A 19,962-nucleotide genomic window follows, 5' to 3' on the forward strand; every position below is an offset into this window, starting at 1 on the left:
ACGTCACCCGAAACCGCCCGATATCACTATATTCTGCGCATGCGCGGTATTGGTGCGGCTTTAGGTGACGTCTCTCAGCTCCCGGTTAACCTTTCGTCCATTGAAAGTCGCACAAACCCGAGAGAAATACACCACAGTAAATAAAATGGAAATAATTTAATGTTCCTTGGGCAGCCCGGTACCATTTGATCCATGGACTGGTACCGGTCCGTGGCCCGGTGGTTGGGGACTGCTGCTCTAAATTGTTAGTGCCAAGAAGGGATAATTAAATGAGATGAGGATTGAAAAGGGTAATTAAGACAAAATTACAAATTACAAGTTAAAATGTACTGTACAAATGGATCATAGACCATAATGACAACAACCTATACATTCTATTGTCTACATGAACTTTCTGTTTATTACTTAAGTAGAAAAACATACAAAATAGTCATACAATTCTAAACATAAGACTGTACATTGGATCTCTCAGTATAAAATATCTGTATGACAAATTCAATGGGCAATAAAATGAAATTCAGATTTAATAATTAAAATAATTATTTATTGTGACATCATCACAATGCCAGGCTGCAATTTTAGTCATCTTTTAATTTAAAAAAATCACATGATTTTCAGTTGATTCAGTGAAGTTCATGTATATTTATTGGAGTCTCTGACCCCTAAGCTTTCTATATATGCTCTTGATTTTCATCAGTTTAACTCCATTCTTGAGTTTAAATGTTCTTGAAACCATGTTTTTACTGTATATTGAACACTGAACACAAAACCGTGTTATTTATCAAACACCTGGCTTTTTCAATTAATAAAGGTGGAAAAAGCCAGGTGTTTGATAAATAACACGGTTTTGTGTTCAGTGCTCAATCCATTCTTGAGATTAATGAAAGACAAACAGACAACAATGGGAATGTATAGATCTGCAATTTTGAAAATTAAAGCCCAACAATAGATAGCAGTTCACTTTGGGACACTGTTATTTATATATTAATTAATAATTATTATATAAAATAATTTTTGTAATTAAGATGTTACTGAATTGGACATAAATCCAACATGGTATGGTCTCCTCAAAGTCTAAATTTGATGTATGACAGTTCATTTTAGGGCATTGTAAAAGATAAGATATTTACACTAGATTTAAAAACAACTATCAGGGACTGTTTTAATAACTTCAAGTGTCAACATTGAAGTGGAAAGCAGAAGAATATGGGAAGATAGTGCTCAGGTAGAAAGTTAAAAAATGTGAAGAGAAATTAAAATTTCTGCAGATAATAGAAGGCAGCATACAGACAATTTCTAATTAGAGTATAGAGGCTGTCCATAAATGATGTCCACACTGGAAGGGAGGGAGGAGGTTATGACAGGTCAGATAAAGCCAGATGGGGAAAGGAGGGTTGAACTTCAGTAGATGTCCATTTTGTTGTATGAAATTTTATACAGTTTATGCATTTTATTATATCTATTTCAAAATTTCTTGTACGTTTCATTTCTACTAATGGTATCTATCATTCATAAAGTGATAAAGGTTTAAGGAGGGTCAAGTTTTGTTGAATGTCTGAAGAGGAGAGGGGATTATGGAAACTTGGACAAACTGGGACAAGAGGAGAGGGGGAGTGAAAATTTCAAGAAAAATGGAGGTGTAATTTATGGACAGCTCCATAGAAATTTTTTTATACAATTAAACATTGATAAAAAGTGTAGAATTTGCAAAAGAATAGAAAAAGAATGGCATTGGTAGAATGTATATATAACAGAATTATTTTAATAATTATTAAATTTTTAAATAAGTAAAAATTATTCTTTTACTTACTTTTAAAAGAGTTGCTATGTGTTCTTACTCTAGGTTCCTATATAACAATACAACTTTATTTTGTAATAAAAAATTATATTATATTTAAAATTATTTCAATTATATTAACCGTTTTAACTACTAAACATTACATCAGATGGCATATATAACAAATGGGTTTTAAAAACTGAATTATAATTTTGACAAAATAAATAATGAACTGTATTCTGCTAAACAATTATTCAAATTTTGCTGTAGCAAAATTAGCTAGTATAATAAATGTTTAATTAAATAAAGCATTTGTATATTGATAAATTAGGAACAATATTATATGAAAGAATTTGTATAATTAAGATTTTTAATGCTAGTCATAAATTCAGCTAAACCCACAATGTAATGGTTTGATGAGGAGGGATAGAGCCAAATTTATTTGATCAAACTTGCTAAAAAATTTCTGAAGAACCACCACAGACTCAACTCAAACCCCTCAGGGTGACAAGTCTGATGTTTTTACTACAACAATCATGTAGCTATCAATAATATGTTGAATTACTACAACACTAAAACAGTGTCTAAAAATATTAATTATAATATGTAAAAAATAATAACTTTCATCTATTTTTAATTTCATGTTAATAATTAGATAATCATATTTCTATTAATGATGTACTGTACACACATAGCATCATAAAATAAGTTATAATATCTAATTTCATAAATACAAAAGAAATAACTACGTTATAAATTTGAATGATTTAACATGCTAACAGAACTTAGTCTATGTAAAATTAATACATAATTATTCAAAATGAATAAATCAACAATAGAATTTTAGCAATGTGAATTTTTAATATCTATTAAACTGTATCTTAAAGTTGAAAGATCATAATAATAATTATATTAATTTGCAATATTGGGTGTGAAATATTTAAAGCTTTAGCTTTTCATTTATTTTTTATAAAACCTAATAGAATATTTGATTCTTATATTTTTGTCTTTAAGAAAGTCCTAAGATTTTGTATATTTTTTAATTTATTAGTTTATTTTATTTTATTATGAGTTTTGTGCATTCATGTGCTTAGTATAGAAAATATGAATAAAATAATGGTGACTTATATGTGTGATGCTTAAGATAATTAAATGACCAAATTAGAAAACCATTTCTAATTTGGAGTCTGTTGTTTTCAAGGAAGTCAAAGTCTAGGCCAACTCAAATTTTTTTACATGCGTTGACCTGAATAAATTCGGCCCTTCCCTCACCACCTGGTTGCATTCATTGTGAGCTAGTCATTAATGTGTATGAAGAAAGGCTCTGTCAATGCCTACAAGACTAAACAGCTGAAATTTAAAAAAAATGATACTAAAAAATAATAAATTTAGAAATAAACGTAATTGTAAACCAATACTAAAGTAATAAAACAGTGCTGGCTAAAGCATTATCCATTCAATAATTTCTGTCATTTTATAGAATGAAGAATGATTCATGAGACTAGTTGTTAATAACCAACGTAGGGTTTCTCAAATGGGATCCTGGGATTCCGGTTGTTTTTTTAACCCGGGAAATTTTTCTTATTCCGTGAAATCCCACAAATTTCTTAAAAATTCACTTTTTTCTTATTTTATGTTAAGGTTGAGGAAATTTTGCAAATAGAAAGTATAATTAACTCATAAACTGTCAGAATATATTTGTATTTATTAATTTTAAACCTACTTATTAGTTTTTTTAATTTTTACTCGTTATGGCACGTCACAAATGGTCGATAATCAATACGTAGCTTATTTGTGGCAGGACTCTCGAAATTCTTTACCAGTAAAATCTGGAATAATTGTGCTTATGTTGTCTTAATTTTTAACCATGCCCAATAGCTTCAATAACTGCGTAACGCCAAGTTGTGCAAATTGGGCCAGGATACGAACGAGTACGAAGTCAGCAAGTACGAAGTTTTTCTTCATAATACGATTATTAAAGACAAACAAACTGCCGAATTATTGGGCTACGATGTTTCTATTAAAGCAGTCGAGGTAGACAAATCGAGAATACTAGGGAACGAAAGAAGTACCGCAATCTCAAAAACGAACTAGAAATCTTTCAGGATACAAGTGAAAAACACAATATTTGTCTTCTCTTAAATGCATTAAACACGATTCCAATCACATCAATTGAATCGGAAAAGGCATTCTCGGTAGCAAGACCTTTCATTACTAAGATAAGAATTAGACTGAGTGATCGCAGTACTGTATTGACCATCTTTGCTTTTAAAATCTTATAAAAATTTACAATATTTTGTATTATATTTTATTTAAAAAACAAAAATTACCTTCTAAGTTAGAAGTTTGATCTAAGTTCTTTTTTTTTTTTTTTTTAATTTTCAACTCAATTCGAAAGGCACTTTTGTTGTTGTTGTATGCAGTTTCCAGCAAACTTTAATAATTTTTTCTATTTGTGAAAATTTCTACATAATTCAAAAGTAATTTTTAATATATATCTTACACAGCATTATTAATATGATTTTGGACGTTACAGAACATATTACATTACTTTAAAAAACGAAAAATAATTATATCATTTGGTTTCATGATATTTTATATATCTTAAAAATAATTAATTTTGTCCCAGGATTTCCTGGGATCCTGGGAATCAGTTCACTTTTATCCCTGAATTCCGGGACAAGCAAAAGACCGGGAAATGAGAAACCCTAAACCAATGCATATATTGAGTTTTGATAGTATCTGAATACAAATAATTCTAACTGTCTTGATGTCAAGATACAGTAATTCTTTGACTTGGAAAAAGATTCTAATTTTTATTGTACAGTACATGTAGAAGCAATCAATAAAAATTAATACAGTATACTTATATTAATTAATGACTTGTAATGGCAATAACTGGATGCATTTAATAGTTTTTCCAACATGCTAGCATATGTATACTGTATATGTAAAGCTTTAAAATCTTTGAAGAAAAGTTTAACATTTAAAATTTAAAAAAAAATTTAACCAATTCTTTACAGAATTAAGAATAAAGCCAAATTGATGGGAATATTACATTTCAAATTTCATAAAAAAGAAAAATTGTAATTGTTTGATATAATTAGAATAAAATTAAAATAAAATTAAGGATTTAAAAATTTAATATCAAATTTAATAAATTTATTTTAAGATGCAAAAAAAAACTACATGAAAATTAATTTTTTTGTAGTTTTATATTGTAAAGAATGTATTTAGTTTTTCAATATTTAAAAGTAATAAATCTAACATTTTATAATGTTTAATAGTTATTACAGTAGCAGAAAGAAGACTAATCCAAGCAAATAACAGAAATATATTTGATTATCCATTTAAAAATATAATTATTAGTAGGGATGTCACGGATAAAACTAAAAAATGAAATTTCTGACATCCACATATACTGATGGAAATATAAGTGCTATACTTATCTATAACAGTGTAATAATGATATAATATATATTTAATAAAATTACAGAATAAAAGTTTTTCAAGAACAAATTTCATTTAAGACCATTCATCAATTCTTAATACTTTTCCTTTTTCCTGGTTATAGTTTTAAGTTAAATATAAAATAATGAAAAGAGTATCATATAAACCAGGGCTGTCCAACTGGCGGCCCGCCAAATTATTTTTACGGCCCGCAAGTACATTTTACTATGAATAAATTTATGTTACTAAATTATTATTATTAATATTAAAATTATTTTACTATGTGAAAATTACGGCCACAACGTTCTCATTAATATATTACGAATATTTTAAAGTTTTCTTTTTAGTATAAATAAAATATTTTTTTAATTAACATAAACTGACTTTTCATTTATCAACTTTCTTGGCCCCCGAAATGTTTGGTGAAGAAAATATGGCCCGCGGGCTATGATAAGTTGGACAGCGCTGATATAAACATTTAATTGGAGTCTAACAATATTTTATTTCTTTAAATATTTATATTAATCAAAAATATTCTTCAAAATTATTATTAAAATTATAATTCATCAAGGAATTTTATGAATACTGTATATAATTTTCCGATTTAGTCCAGTTTTACAAAAAAATAACATATCTATAGAAATTTGTTGTCTTCTCTTTTTTACTCATTGATTAATGTATTTATCTTTGATAAATCAATGCAAAAATATTCAAGTCCAAATTAAGCTAATATTTTTATTTAATCCAATATAAAATAATGTTAAAGTTCTAAGAAATATAATGGATATATTTTCTATAGTTTCATATGTAAAATTACATCTCATTTTTGTTCTTAGAAATTGAAAAAGTAAAATAAATAAACACTAAAGTTTAAAAGTTAGCTGATGATATTCAGCAAACTATAGTTTTGTAACAAGAAATGATGTCAGATTTGTTTATATTACAGTTTAAGAATTACAGTTTAAAAGTATAACATTTATGAAGAAAACCGTTCAAACATAATCTAATTCAAACTGCTTTTCTTGGAGCAAAAACTTGTTAGAAAACACTAACACTTTCAGGATCTATAACTCTCACCATTCTAATGATGGATATATTATATATACCTATTGTGGCCAATCTGTGGCTCTTCTTAAACCTTATTGTGGCTCCCATCTATTTAATTATTATAATTAATATACAGGAGTACATATACATTACATAAAATATGGTTTCAATAGAGAATGCAGCTCTCTTATTTCTGATAGGTAATATGTGGTTCCTGTTGTGACAAGGTTTGGCTGTGCTGATATATATAGTTAGAAAGGACTACAGTTTTCAAATAGTTTTTACTGTTATAAAAGTAATTTGAATTAGATTAGCTAAAATAAAAAAATGATTATTTGAATGATTTGTTTCAATTTGATTACTAATTTATTCATATATTCCTGCTTCAATTTTTTTTCTATATCTTTAAACAAAATTGAAAATTTGATCATTCTAAGTTTTTATAAAGTATGAGAAAAACAATAACTAATAGAAATTCTTTAAATTTAGTGTTTTAATATTAAAATAAGATAAATGATTGTATTATTAAAATAAAAATTTCATAAGAAAATAATTATCAAAAATAAAATATAGTAACACAGTAATAATTGAGACTCTGCAAATATCCATGTTGGAAAGTGTAGAAATGGATATTAAAAATAGTAAAAATGCCTTTTGTATGTGGATGTAAATATGAATATCCGCAACATCCCTATTATTACTATTATTTAAAATTAAAATTCTAAAAAAATGTTTACATTTTTTATAATTTAAATATAGAATTATGATAAAAATTTAATATTTTACAAAATTAAATATAAATATAAAAGTAATGACAATTATAAATAAACATTTTTATTAACTGTATCAAAAATAATCAGCTACTTTGGAGTACATACATACATGCTTCTCTCCCTCTTCATCTATTGGACAATCAGAATTACATGGTGAATGGGGCTAATGCGAATTAAATATTTTATTTTAAAGAATTCAAAGTTATATAAGCATTATTTAAACATATATATAAATGTATAAAATATATTAAAATTCAATTACTTACATTTTCACTGCAAACTGTGTAACATCCAAATATTACCAAACCCTGAACAAAAAGATATGTAAATAATTTTCCCAATATATATTATTCATTTTAAAGCATAAAAATATAAAAAAAATCATTTAAACAACAGTGATATACTAAATTAAATTTTTTTAATACTTAATAAAAATTTAATTATTATAACAAGCTATATTTAATACAGAAAATGTCTTCTGGAGTAAATAGAAAAGAAGTATATCATCTTGTTATTATGACAGCATTGAAAACATAGAAATCTTGGAAAAGTAAATAGCCTTATAAAAATACAGAAAAGACTAAGTCATCTTCCTTTCCGTCTTGTTCAATCACCAAGAACAAAAACAGTTTTCCTTTGCAGAGATGACCTTTTATTAGAGAATATGCCATTGCAAAATTATGTAAAACAATTTAAAAAAAACTGTTTTACATACTGTTTGTTCACTGATTGTTCCTGGTGATTAAACAGAATAAAAAGGAAAACAATTTAGTTTCTTCTGTATTTTTATATTGTGAATATACTGTCTGATTTTAAAATGAACTTAAATAGTCTTAGTTCTAGACAAGTTCACAGTCTGTAAATAACATAAATCTATCAAGATGAACTGCAGATTTTACTGCAAATTCATTAAAGTAGAGATCTGATAAACAGATGGATATTACAGTTGACAACCATGTAAAAATAAAGTATTAAGGATACAATACATCCCAACAACTGGTTCGTATAAATATATATATCACTCATAAAACCAACTCCAGCAAATAACAAGAAAAAAGAAAAATTTACAAACGTTTTCATCTATGTGAAATAGCCATCCTCAGATATATACGTTATCAAACAAATGGCTAATGAAAATAGAATGTTTTTTAAAAGTTTGAACTGATTACGTGATTCGAATACCTTAAGTTAAAATTTATATGTTTGGGATAAAATTTCAATATATGTATATTATTTAAACAATAAATGAATAAATAATCAATTAATTCCTATGATTTAATATCCTCCATAGTTTAAATTTTCGTTAATGTGAGTTTATGTCGGCAGAATCTAGTTCAAAAATGGCATGCCGTGCTGTGGATAGCATGTCCATTTCCTTGAAGTTAATAGCAACTCTCTGTTTAATTGCACAATAGATCTCAAGTTCTTCAAGGTATTTGAGTTGTTGTGCTTTATCCAGCACTCTGAGTACCAATTTTGCATTCTGTAGTTCAACTCGGACTTCCTCACTACCCGCATAGGTTGCTAACGCCGTGGTTGTCAATTTTTTTCTTATGGAAAATTCGTGTTCCTTCATCCTCATGGAGAGACCTCTTGCAGTTGCTCCAATATATATTAATGAGCAGTTAACTTGGTCGTCATAAAGAGGTACAGTACATTGTAAACCCCTGAAGAGTATGAGTCACGTATATAGTTTTTATTATTTCTGATGAGAGAGAAGATTGTTGGAGAGTTATGATATGCTATGTGCACTTTAGTGGTCTTGGCTATTTCTCTCTATATATATATATATATATTAAAAAGTGTTTCATTGTATGTAATTCTGGTTGTTCGTACTGAGAGATAGAAATGCCTGCAAACAAACATTACTAAGAGGGATACATAAAACAGATGTACAAACAAAATATACTTTATTTCTCTCCAAACCAGTTCTTTTAGTACAGATCCCAACTTTACCAATATTAATATTACTAATTAACAAAAGGGTGGTCTATTGTCCCCTCATAAACATATAGGTAATGCGTGTGTATACATACAGTGTCAACCCGACCAACTTACAATTAAGCTTATACCTATCTTAAACCTAAGAAAAAAGAAAAGGAAGAAACAGAGACTTAAGGAAGTATGTCAGATAGACAGAGGAAGGTAGAAAATATCTGGGTCTTCCTAAGTGGTAGGTACCAATATGGAAGGTCTCTCTTCAATATTGTGCTTTTGGATGCCTCCCTCCTTTGAAATAAAAAAAAACGGTGCCTCGTAGATCTCCAGCCATACTCACTGTCTTTACAACCCTCCTCTTTCTGTTTTTTTCAACCACTATGGTTTTCCTCAGTGTTACAGTCCCCTTTATCCCTTTTTCTGGTTTGGAACACTGCCTTGTCCTGTCATCCACTCTGAGATCTTGACCAAGAATGACTCTTCTGTTGGCAGTTTTGCCTCCGGTCCTTACCTTCCTTTTGTTTCCCCCAAAAATTCAGAGAAATGATAATTCCCCTAGCCTTTTGTTCTACCAAGAGTTCTGAGAAGGGGTAATCCCTCCTTAAGGAATGAGATTTAAGACAGAAGCTTCTAGAAGGAAGTTATGACAAAAGGGAGAAATCGAATATAAAGATAAATAAAAAATATAACTAAAATACATATAACAATATGGCCGACAGACACACAATAACTTTCATTCATTCTTCTTGTAGAATAGTTCTGTTCCCCTTATTTGTATATTGCTTTATAAGTCATTTGACCAAAGAGGACGGATATCCTTGAAGTGTTGCTAGGCCTTGATCCAAGATAATTCACTTTCCTTTTCATTTTGCTTCGAACAATGTGTATGGGCCCTTTTTACCAGAGATCAAAAAGTGGAGACTTTGTAACAATAAGGGTCATGTGAATGGTTAAGTATAAATAGAGGTGTATATGACTCCTTATGGAAAACACATGGACAGATGACCATGCTTCATATTGACGTTAATATCCAAAAAATGTACTGTCATACAACTCTCTTGTTCAACTTTTAACAACAGGCCATAGGGGTTATCGATGAAATAAGTACTGAGTCCAGGTTGGGTATCTTGTTCTATACTATGAGAATGTCATTAATGTATCTGACATTTAATGCTATGTCCACATGAAATTTAGGTAATATGGCATTCTCGTGTTTTCTGACCACTAATTCACACAATGTTCTTGATATTGGGTTACCCATAGGTACAGTACAGTACATCCCATGTCTGGTGACATCTTCATATTTGAAGAAGGACGAGTGCACCATCAAGTGCATTAGATCTAACACATCAGGGAGATAAGTGCCCTCCACTTTTGCCAGAAGAAAATCTCTCAGCTCACAGAAACAAGGTTCCAGTTTTATAGACAGGAACAATGCTTCATAGTCACATATTGTGAAATAGGCCACTGTTGAATTGTTGAGATTCCATAACTTTTGAAGTACCTGTTCTGGATTAGTGATGGTGTACGTATGTTCCTCAAGATTGCTAGTGATTAGGGATTGCAATTGCTGGATCCCTCATCCAGCAATCCAGCTGGATCCAGCGCATTCTTCGGCCTGCTGGATCCAGCACCAGGCGCTGCGAATCCGCAAATACTCAATTAACTTTCTAAATAATGGCGCAAAAGTCTATGTTGTCGGCATTGCTTCTTTGCTAACTACAAGACTGCTACTAATTACTTACTCACTACTTTACTAACACTAATAATTAAATTACTTATAAATAAACTATACCTTTATTAATCCAGCAAAATTTAATAAAATGATAACGTATTCAATCGCTTTTAACAATCTTCCTCAGTTACAAAAAAAATACAACATTAATTATAGAACATAAAATGTGTTTGGAATAAATATAAAAAGAATAGTGCTTAATTACATCCCATTTTTAAACAATAGATGTACTGCCAGGTCTAATAATTTTTGCATATTGTATACCGATGTAATCCCACTGTTTTCAAACTTTTAAGAAACGATAAAAAGAAAGAGGATCGGAATTCAACGACGGGTATATATTTGGTGCCTTTACACGACCAACGTTTCAATTCCAAGCTTGTTTATGTGGGTGCAACGATGTGCAGTTTAAAACAAAGGCTCAAGGAGTACAAACATACAATCAGTAAGAACCTTGACAACACTGCACTGGCATCATACGCAAGACAGAAGGATGTTAACGTCCAATGGGATCAATTGGCAATTATAAAAATGATGACGAATAGGCAACCGGTCAAACATCTTGAGAGATTAGAAATTTCAAGGTGCAAATGGCAACTGGTTGTATAAACCATAGAGATGCGGACTCATTGTCTACCGCATGGAGATCCTTTTACATTAATTAATGTTATTAATGGACAATGCTGGTTTTGTTGTTATATCTTATATTTTTTTTCCTTCTCTCGATTTATTTTGTCTTTTTTATTTATATTTTGTCCGCTTCCAAAAATTTTTATATTTATTCCAAACACATTTTATGTTCTATATTTATTGATCTATTTTTTTGTAACTGAGGAAGATTGTTAGAAACAATTGAAAATGTTATTATTTTATTAAATTTTGCTGGATTAATAAAGGTGTAGTTTATTTAACTTATTCTACTTCCAGTACATAGTTTTTATATAGCCTACTTATAAATAACTACAGACTAATATGTAGAGCCTATATAAGAAAACTGGTAAGACTGATAGCTACTTAGCCACTGATTATCATTCCTTACATTATTATAATATAATAAATTAATATAAATTAATTAGTAGAATTACCTTTGCTATTATTTAACTTAAAGATTATATTATAATTATAATCTAAGTAAACATTTAAAGTTAATTATTTCATTAAATAAATCTACACCTTTCAAGGGTCCAGCAAAACGTTTAATTCTATAAAAACGTTTTCAATCCCTTTAAGAGATCTTCAGTTATACTTCACAAAGAAGCAAACGAGAAAATTCGAATTTACATAAAAAGGAACAAAATTTCAAAAAACTCGGTTATACATCCAACAGTAAAACGTAGAACCATTCTTAATAACGTTAAAAAAAAACAACCAATAATAATAACATTAACAAAGCATATACAAATCACCCAATGTCAAAAATAAAAATTAAAACAGAAGTAAACCAAGGTGACGTCTGTGGAGTCATAAAAAACTACGTCAAATCTTTTACGTAGAAAGATTTCCAGGCCGTGGATAAACTATCGGCATCTCTATGATTAATGCATTGTGTGGTGAGCTGCGCCTTGTGTATTTCCATTTTTTCTAGATATCTCACCGATTGTGCCGATCTTGTAGGTTTAATAATCGCTGCCTTGTCCCAATAAACCGTGACATCCTGCTCCTTGGCGAATGCAGCTAGGACCGTACTATCAATGCTTTTATTAACTGTGTATTTATGTTCTTCGATCCTTTTTTTCAAACTCCTCATGGTAGCACCTACGTAAACCAGGTTGGAGTTGAACCTATTATCTTTCAAAGGTATAAAGCAGTGTTTTTCAACCTTCTTGAATACGCGACCCCTTTACAAGTTAAAAAATTCTGGCGACCCCCTAGGGCCATATTAAGAACGAATGCCCCTGAATGGCAGGTCCCAATTGTAGGTTCGACAATTTCACCACGATATAATTGTATAGAACAGATACCATTTTATCAAGCACGTTATGGTCCTTGTGGACGAGGAGTTGATCAGAATAGCGAACAGTTGACATTTTCTCAAGCGCGTTATGGTCAATTCGGTCCAGAAAGTAGTTTTAATAGTGAACGAACCCCAGTTAACATGTCCTCTCCTAGACATTTAGCGTTACCAGCTCCTGAAGATTTTAGGCAAACAGAAAGCCAATCGCAGAGAAAGAATGGTAATGATGTTGATGTTAAGAGAAATAGAAATAAGATAACATCAGTAAAAACAAATGAACGACCTGACCTAAGATGTGATGAAAATAGTATGCGCAAAGAAATGCGCTTAAATAGTATAAGTAAATCAAAAGGTGGAGAATTACCTCCATGTACCATAATTTGCGAAGTAGAAAATAAAACAGCAAGATTGACGATCGACACAGGTGCTGCTGTGTCCTTGTTATCAAGGTCCTTTTTCCAAAACTTAGATGAGTTAACTAAAGTGGAAATTGGGACTTTGGATTTAGTCGGTGTCACTGGACACACAATTGAGACAATAGGAAAGTATAGGGTCAAGTTTAGACTAGGTCGATTGACATTTTATCATGACTGTTATCTTGTAGACTCCAAGATTACGGAGCCAAATGATGGAATTATGGGTATCGATATCATTGCAGAATATGATCTAACTATCTCTATTAAAAACGCAAAAATGATTTTCCCCACAGGTGACGAAATAACTTTCAGGGAACTAGCAGAGATATGCCATAACACCAATCTTCCTGCTGAGAGAGAAGCAGCACAAGCAAACAATACCCAAAATAGTGACAATAGTAAAAATAATGAGCAGAAGAAAAGAACAGATAATCGAGCACGAACGAGGAAACAAAGTAAATCTCGGAAATGTGTAAAACGAAACGTAACGAAATTCGAACAGCTAGAAAACACTATCCCTAAAGGAAGTGACACTTCAGATGATGTCACACTTGTTGATGACTGCGTCATACCCCCTCGATCAGAGGTAATTCTAGAAGGGCGAGTAAGAGGAAGTAGATATAGAAAAGTAGGTGTTGTTGAACCTTTACCTCTGAAGACCAAGGGTTTATATAGTGCAAGTGTGTTAGTAACAACTCAAAAACGTGGGAATATACCCGTTAGAATAGTGAATACAAATACGCAACCAATTAAATTAAATAAGGGAACAAAGATAGGAGCATTTTTCAAGGCAGAAGAAGAAACTAAAGAAGAAGCAAATCAATACAAAATACCACACTTTGATAACAATGATCTGACTAGAGCCCAATTAGCGAATTTGTTTGATCTGAGCGAAGTGGAAAAGGATAAACTGATCCCTTTGTTAGACCTATTATACAAATATAGAAGTGTGTTTGCAAAAAACGACTTTGACTTGGGATATTGCGATTTGATACAACATAGGATAGATACAGGGAACAGTTCCCCGATCCGTCGTGCTCCTTATCGCATCCCTTATGCCCAACGCGAAAAAATGGATAAGTTAGTAGATGACTTGGTACAACACGGTATAGTTGAGCCTTCAAGCAGTCCATGGGCTTCGCCTGCACTCTTGGTAAAGAAGAAAGATGAAAATTATCGATTTGTTGTGGATTATAGGCAATTAAATAGGGTTACAAAATTTGACCCTTATCCTTTGCCATTGGTTCAGGAGTCGTTGAGCCTGTTGGGAAAGGCAAAGTATTTCTCTACGATGGATACGTTGAGTGGATTTTGGCAACTGGGTTTAGAGCCAGATTCAAAGGAAAAAACTGGATTTAGCACTCCATCAGGACATTATCATTTCAATCGCATGGCAATGGGTTTAGTAAATGCACCTGCAACATTTTCTCGCTGCGCAGATTTAATTTTGAGCGGATTAAAGACCAAAATCTGCCTAGTCTATATGGATGACATTTTAGTTTTCAGTTCCGACTTTGAAACGCACCTGGAACGTTTGGAGCTTGTCTTCCAGAGACTAGCTGCAGCCGGACTAAAGTTAAAGCCAAAAAAATGTCACTTCTTAAGACAAGAAATAAAATTTTTAGGGCATGAAATATCAGATGAAGGCATTAAACCAGATTCGGAAAAGGTCAAAGCTGTCCGAGATTTCCCAAGACCTCAAAATGAACGTGATGTCAGAGCATTTCTGGGTTTAACGGGATATTATCGCAGACATATTCCCCAATATGCAAAAATTTCAAGACCTCTTTCAGATTTATTAAAGCAAGATGTAAAGTTTCAATGGACTGAGGAACATGAAGCCGTCTTTACTAGGCTGAAGGAGATATTAATAACTGCTCCTCTATTGCGATCCCCAGATTTTAGCAAGCCCTTTATTTTGGCAACCGATGCATCAAATTTTGCAATTGGTGCAGTGTTGTCTCAGGAGGACGAACATGGAGAAAGGCCAATAGCCTATGCTAGCCGCTTATTAAAAAAAGCAGAACAGAATTATAGCACCACAGAAAAAGAATGCCTAGCCCTAATTTGGGGGACAAAGCATTTTAGGCCTTATCTGTATGGAAGACCCTTTAAAATTATCACGGATCACAGGCCACTTAGATGGCTTATAAATGTTAAAGATGAAAGTTCAAGATTGAGTCGTTGGAACTTAGCACTGCAGGAGTATCAGTTTGAAATAGTGCACAAACCAGGAAAGATCCATTCTAATGCAGATGCATTAAGTCGTGCACCAGTAGCACCCATCCGTGAGATTCATCCAATATTTAGTAAAACGCAGATTAGAGAGCAACAACAAAAAGACCACTTTTGCAATCAGATTAGAAAACAGTTGTTAGATGACACACCCTTGCAGGAATTAAATACAAACTCTAACACAAATTATTATTTAGATGCAGATCAGACACTTTATCACAGGAAATTAATCCCTGAACGAAATGAGATTTGGGATAGATTAGTAATCCCTAAAATAATGGTAGATTATATCCTTAAATTATTTCATGACATTCCAAGTTCGGGACATTTGGGCGCAAAGAAAATGAAGAAAAAATTACGCATGCAATTTTATTGGCCTGACATGAACAAAGACATAGCCCATTACTGCGACAGTTGTCAGGAATGTGCTGTTAGACGACGTCCACTTCCCGGACATCAAGCGCCATTACAGATATTTCCTAAGGTATCAAAATTATTCGAACGAACAGCCATGGATATACAGGGCCCATTACCAACAACGCAAAATGGAAATAAATATTTATTAGTCTTCATAGACCACTTTTCTAGATGGGCTGAAGCCATCCCAATACCTGATGTAACTACTAAAACAGTTGCAAAGGCTTTTGTTACACAAATTATCTTACGGCACTCGGTTCCTAAACAACTACTTACGGACCGAGGTACAAACTTTACTTCAAAAATGATGACCGAAGTATGTAAATTATTGCGCATAGAAAGACTTCTCACTACGGCTTATCACCCTGAATGTAACGGAGTTGTTGAAAGGCTCAATAAAACACTAACTGATATCTTGACATGTTATGTCGATAGGGATCAAAGAAATTGGGACATTATGGTCCCTTACGCACTTTTTGCCTACAACACAACGGTACACGCCAGTACTAACGAAACTCCGTTTTTTCTATTATATGGGAGAGATCCTGTTTATCCTTTTGATATAGCTACCGAACCGAATACAATCAGATACGATGCCGATGAAAATTACGTAAGTGAATTACGGTTACGACTCTCATCAGCTCACAGATTAGCCCAAGAATACTCGGAAAAAGCTGCTAATGACAGAAAAACGTATCATCAACGCAAAAATAAACCATATGCTTTTTCCATAGGCGATAGGGTATTTGTTAACGCGACCACTGTTACGCCAGGCCTAAAACGAAAATTAGCGCCAAGATGGTCTGGTCCATATCGCATTATAGCCGAAACCAGCCCAGTAGATTTTAAGGTGCAACATATACATTCAGGAAAACAATTACATGTACACTCTAATAGATTAAAACACGCAATCGCACGGATGGAATTTGGAACCTCTACTTTGGGAAGTGACGTTCCCGAAGGAAGAGATCTAAATAACCAAGCAACTCACGTAGAACAATTGACAGAACTTTTAGACCCCTGGGATGAAATTATACTGACTTCTATTCCTTCTGGTCAAGTAGATGATCCGGAAGAGGAAATTGGAATTCCACAAGTAACCAATCAATCGCAAACCTCGTCTAGGTATGCTCTTAGGAGTCAGGGTCCCGTGGAAGAATACCCTTGGGTCCTTCCAACGCCTACGTGGTCCAGGTCACTGGACACGGAAACAAATTCAAGGGCGGAAGTAGATCAAGGTTCTTCAGTTCAGGGCCAAGACCCCGAGCAAGAGCAACCACCTGTGCCCATCGGTCTCTTTGGAGCTTGTAAATGGTGACCTTTCCCTCTTTTACAACAGAAAGGACACCATCACAAAAAAAAAGAGAGAGAGAGAGAGACGAATGGTATAGAATTCGCGTATTAGTTAAATATTAGATTATCGGAAATCGAAAATTATATTAATGTGAACTCTTTTGTAGATCACAATGGGAAACCTCGTACTACTTTACTTTTATATGATAATTATGACCTTTAATTACAAGGCATATACGATTGCACCGGCACTGACAAAAGGGATTATCTTCCTACCGCAAGGAAATTTCTTGATGACTACAAGTCAATGGACAATAGCAATAGAAATTTCATTTAACGACTATGATAGATATCTCAACGATCTACGCTATCACCTAAGTTCATTAGTTCCTGTTATTAAAAGAGCTAAGCAAAACAAGGACGATCCTATGGGATCTTTATGGTCACTGGCAGATACCGAACTGGCTACGATAAAACAAGAATTAGCTGACTATGAATTAGAGTATAAAGAATTAAAGTCCACGGTTACGACTGGTAAAACTACAAGAACCAAACGAGGCCTTATAAATGTGGGAGGAAAAATATTAAAATTTTTGTTCGGGACAGCAACCTCAGATGAGATCGAAGCCACTAATAACGAGATTGACAAACTGAACAAAAACAATCAACGAATAATACACATCTTAGAAGCCCAAACGACGGTATTAAACCAAACACTTCGAGCCGTCAAGGACAACCGGAAGTACATCGACATGTTATTACGTAGACAAGAATATTTGGATAAAGTCCTACAAACTTTTAGCTACACATTTTTCATAAGTACTGTCTTACGATACGCCGAGAGCGCTATCGCCGAATTCCGATCAAGTATCACCGACCTACGACAAGCAATTGAAATGTTGGAGCGCAACCGACTTAGCTCTTATTTCTTATCAAAATCCCAGTTATTGAAGATGCTAGCAGAAATAAACGGATACTTACCTAGTGGAGTGTCCTTAATAGAACCAGTATCAGAAGATAACGTATTTAAGTACTACCAATGGATCACGACGACGGCAGTCGCGCTTCCCGGTATACTTCGGATTTTCGCTAAGTTTCCGTTAATCACTCCGGAAGGGTATTTCGACCTCTTTGAAATAATAAAATTCCCCGCTTATTTTTCGCACACGAAAGTATTCGCTTTTTATCAAGTTGAATATCCATACATTGCTCTGTCGCGAGATCGGCAGTTATATATGTTATTGGAGGCCCACGACCTTCAGAAGTGCAGAGCGAGTGTAGTAACCGTATGCGCACCGGAAGTAGCAGTATGGAAATTACCTTATCATTCGTGTGAATATGCATTATTTATGGCCGACGAACCATCGGTTAATAGAATGTGCAAACGGAGGGTTACAAGTTATCCAAAACCGATGTTCCGCCGAATAGATGAGGAAGGAACTTGGATCTATTCGACTCCTTCCCCCACTGAATTTGGTGGTCGAATGTCGTCAGTTAAGCAACTTACCAAAACCCGAAATTAAAATGATAAAATTAAATAATACCGGCATTTTTAAATTACCAATGACATGTACTGGACATGTGCCGGGAGTTCGTCTGACATCACACTTTCAATCGAGAGCAACCTTCACACTCGCAGCTCGCAGTCATTACGTCATACCAGCAATATCCGATATACTTAATACTACGGAAACCAAAATTCTCCAAGAGTACATCCACGGAAACTCGTCCCCGAGTTTTCTCCGAGAACGAAAGGATGACTGGTCTTTAGAGATCGCTGGACGTGCATTACGCGATATTTCTAGGGATATCGCGACAGTGAAAACCGATGTCTTTCAAAATTCGTTGGAGGCTTACAATCATCCGTTATTAAATTGGAATATAGTCGTTATCGTTACTATAATAGCAGTTATTATAGGTCTCGTAACCGTTTGGCGTTGTCGAAATCGCATACGCCGAATAAAGAGATGGAAAGAGAGAAAAGCGACCTCTTTTTCCAGACCGAGAGAACGTCAAGAAGCAACGCCAACTGAGTTGGTAGAATTGACTTTGATTCCGAGCAGAACCGATCAATTACAGGTAAACAACACATCAGTGGAAAAGATCTTCGTTCCGGCCGTACGAGAGGGAAATATGATACCCCTCCCCGGAATAGAAACTTTGCCGATACAAACGAGACGATTATAATCAAGAAGCTGAGAGATATCTGTGTCACCCAGCAAAATAAGGGACTTAATCTCCTCAAACTTTACACTATCCAGAATATTATATTAATAACTTATTCCCTTTCTTTTCTGTTTTTTTTAGAAAAATAAATAAATAAAAGAATGGAGGGACAGGAATCAACCGAATGTCGGGAGGTGTCTGGAGTCACTCAGGCTATTCCTCCATCTTCGTCAACAGATCCGGCGTTGATGACCCTCTTCCAATGCCCGGTTTGTTATGAATACATTAGACCTCCGGTCTATCAATGCTCCACGGGACACGTTGTATGTGCAGAATGCAGGACACGGGTTCAAAGATGCCCCACCTGCAGGGGATGGATGAGGGACAACAGGAATTTCCTACTGGATCAGGTGGCGGAGATGCTGGCGCTCCCTTGTAAATTTAGAGACAATGGTTGTCAAGAGATTTTGGCTCTCAGGGATAGACGAAAGCATGAGAGACGGTGCGCTTTTCGAACTTGCGCCTGTCCGTCGCTCAGCTCAGGCTGCCATTGGGAGGGAACCCATCACCAGGTTATCCCTCACGTAGTAGACAAGCACCCCCGAGTGATTCATTTGAACAATCATACCGTTTACATGGCATTACTCGGTCTGGACTTGCCTCAACGTTTGGCTTGGACTACCAGAACGACCTGCTACCGACATCATTTTATAATCCAAATCATCAAAACCGAAACAGAGGATGATTTTTACCTACTTCAT

The 19,962-nt window shown here is 33.3% G+C and overlaps 1 protein-coding gene across 1 annotated transcript in view; it reads right to left on the bottom strand.

Annotated features, from left to right (window-relative positions):
* Positions 1-1,808: 1,808 nt before the first annotated feature.
* The window catches only part of LOC136987413 (uncharacterized), a 272,592-nt gene continuing 254,438 nt past the window's right edge, over positions 1,809-19,962 (bottom strand). The window contains 3 exon segments of the mRNA XM_067285148.1: positions 1,809-1,847; positions 7,153-7,210; positions 7,314-7,355. Of these exon segments, the coding sequence (XP_067141249.1) occupies positions 1,846-1,847; positions 7,153-7,210; positions 7,314-7,355 (102 nt within the window). The 3' untranslated portion in view covers positions 1,809-1,845.

Source organism: Centruroides vittatus, unplaced genomic scaffold (assembly GCF_030686945.1).
Source record: "Centruroides vittatus isolate TY-2023 unplaced genomic scaffold, ASM3068694v2 scaffold_1782, whole genome shotgun sequence".
In the NCBI taxonomy this organism is placed as follows: Eukaryota; Metazoa; Arthropoda; class Arachnida; order Scorpiones; family Buthidae; genus Centruroides; species Centruroides vittatus.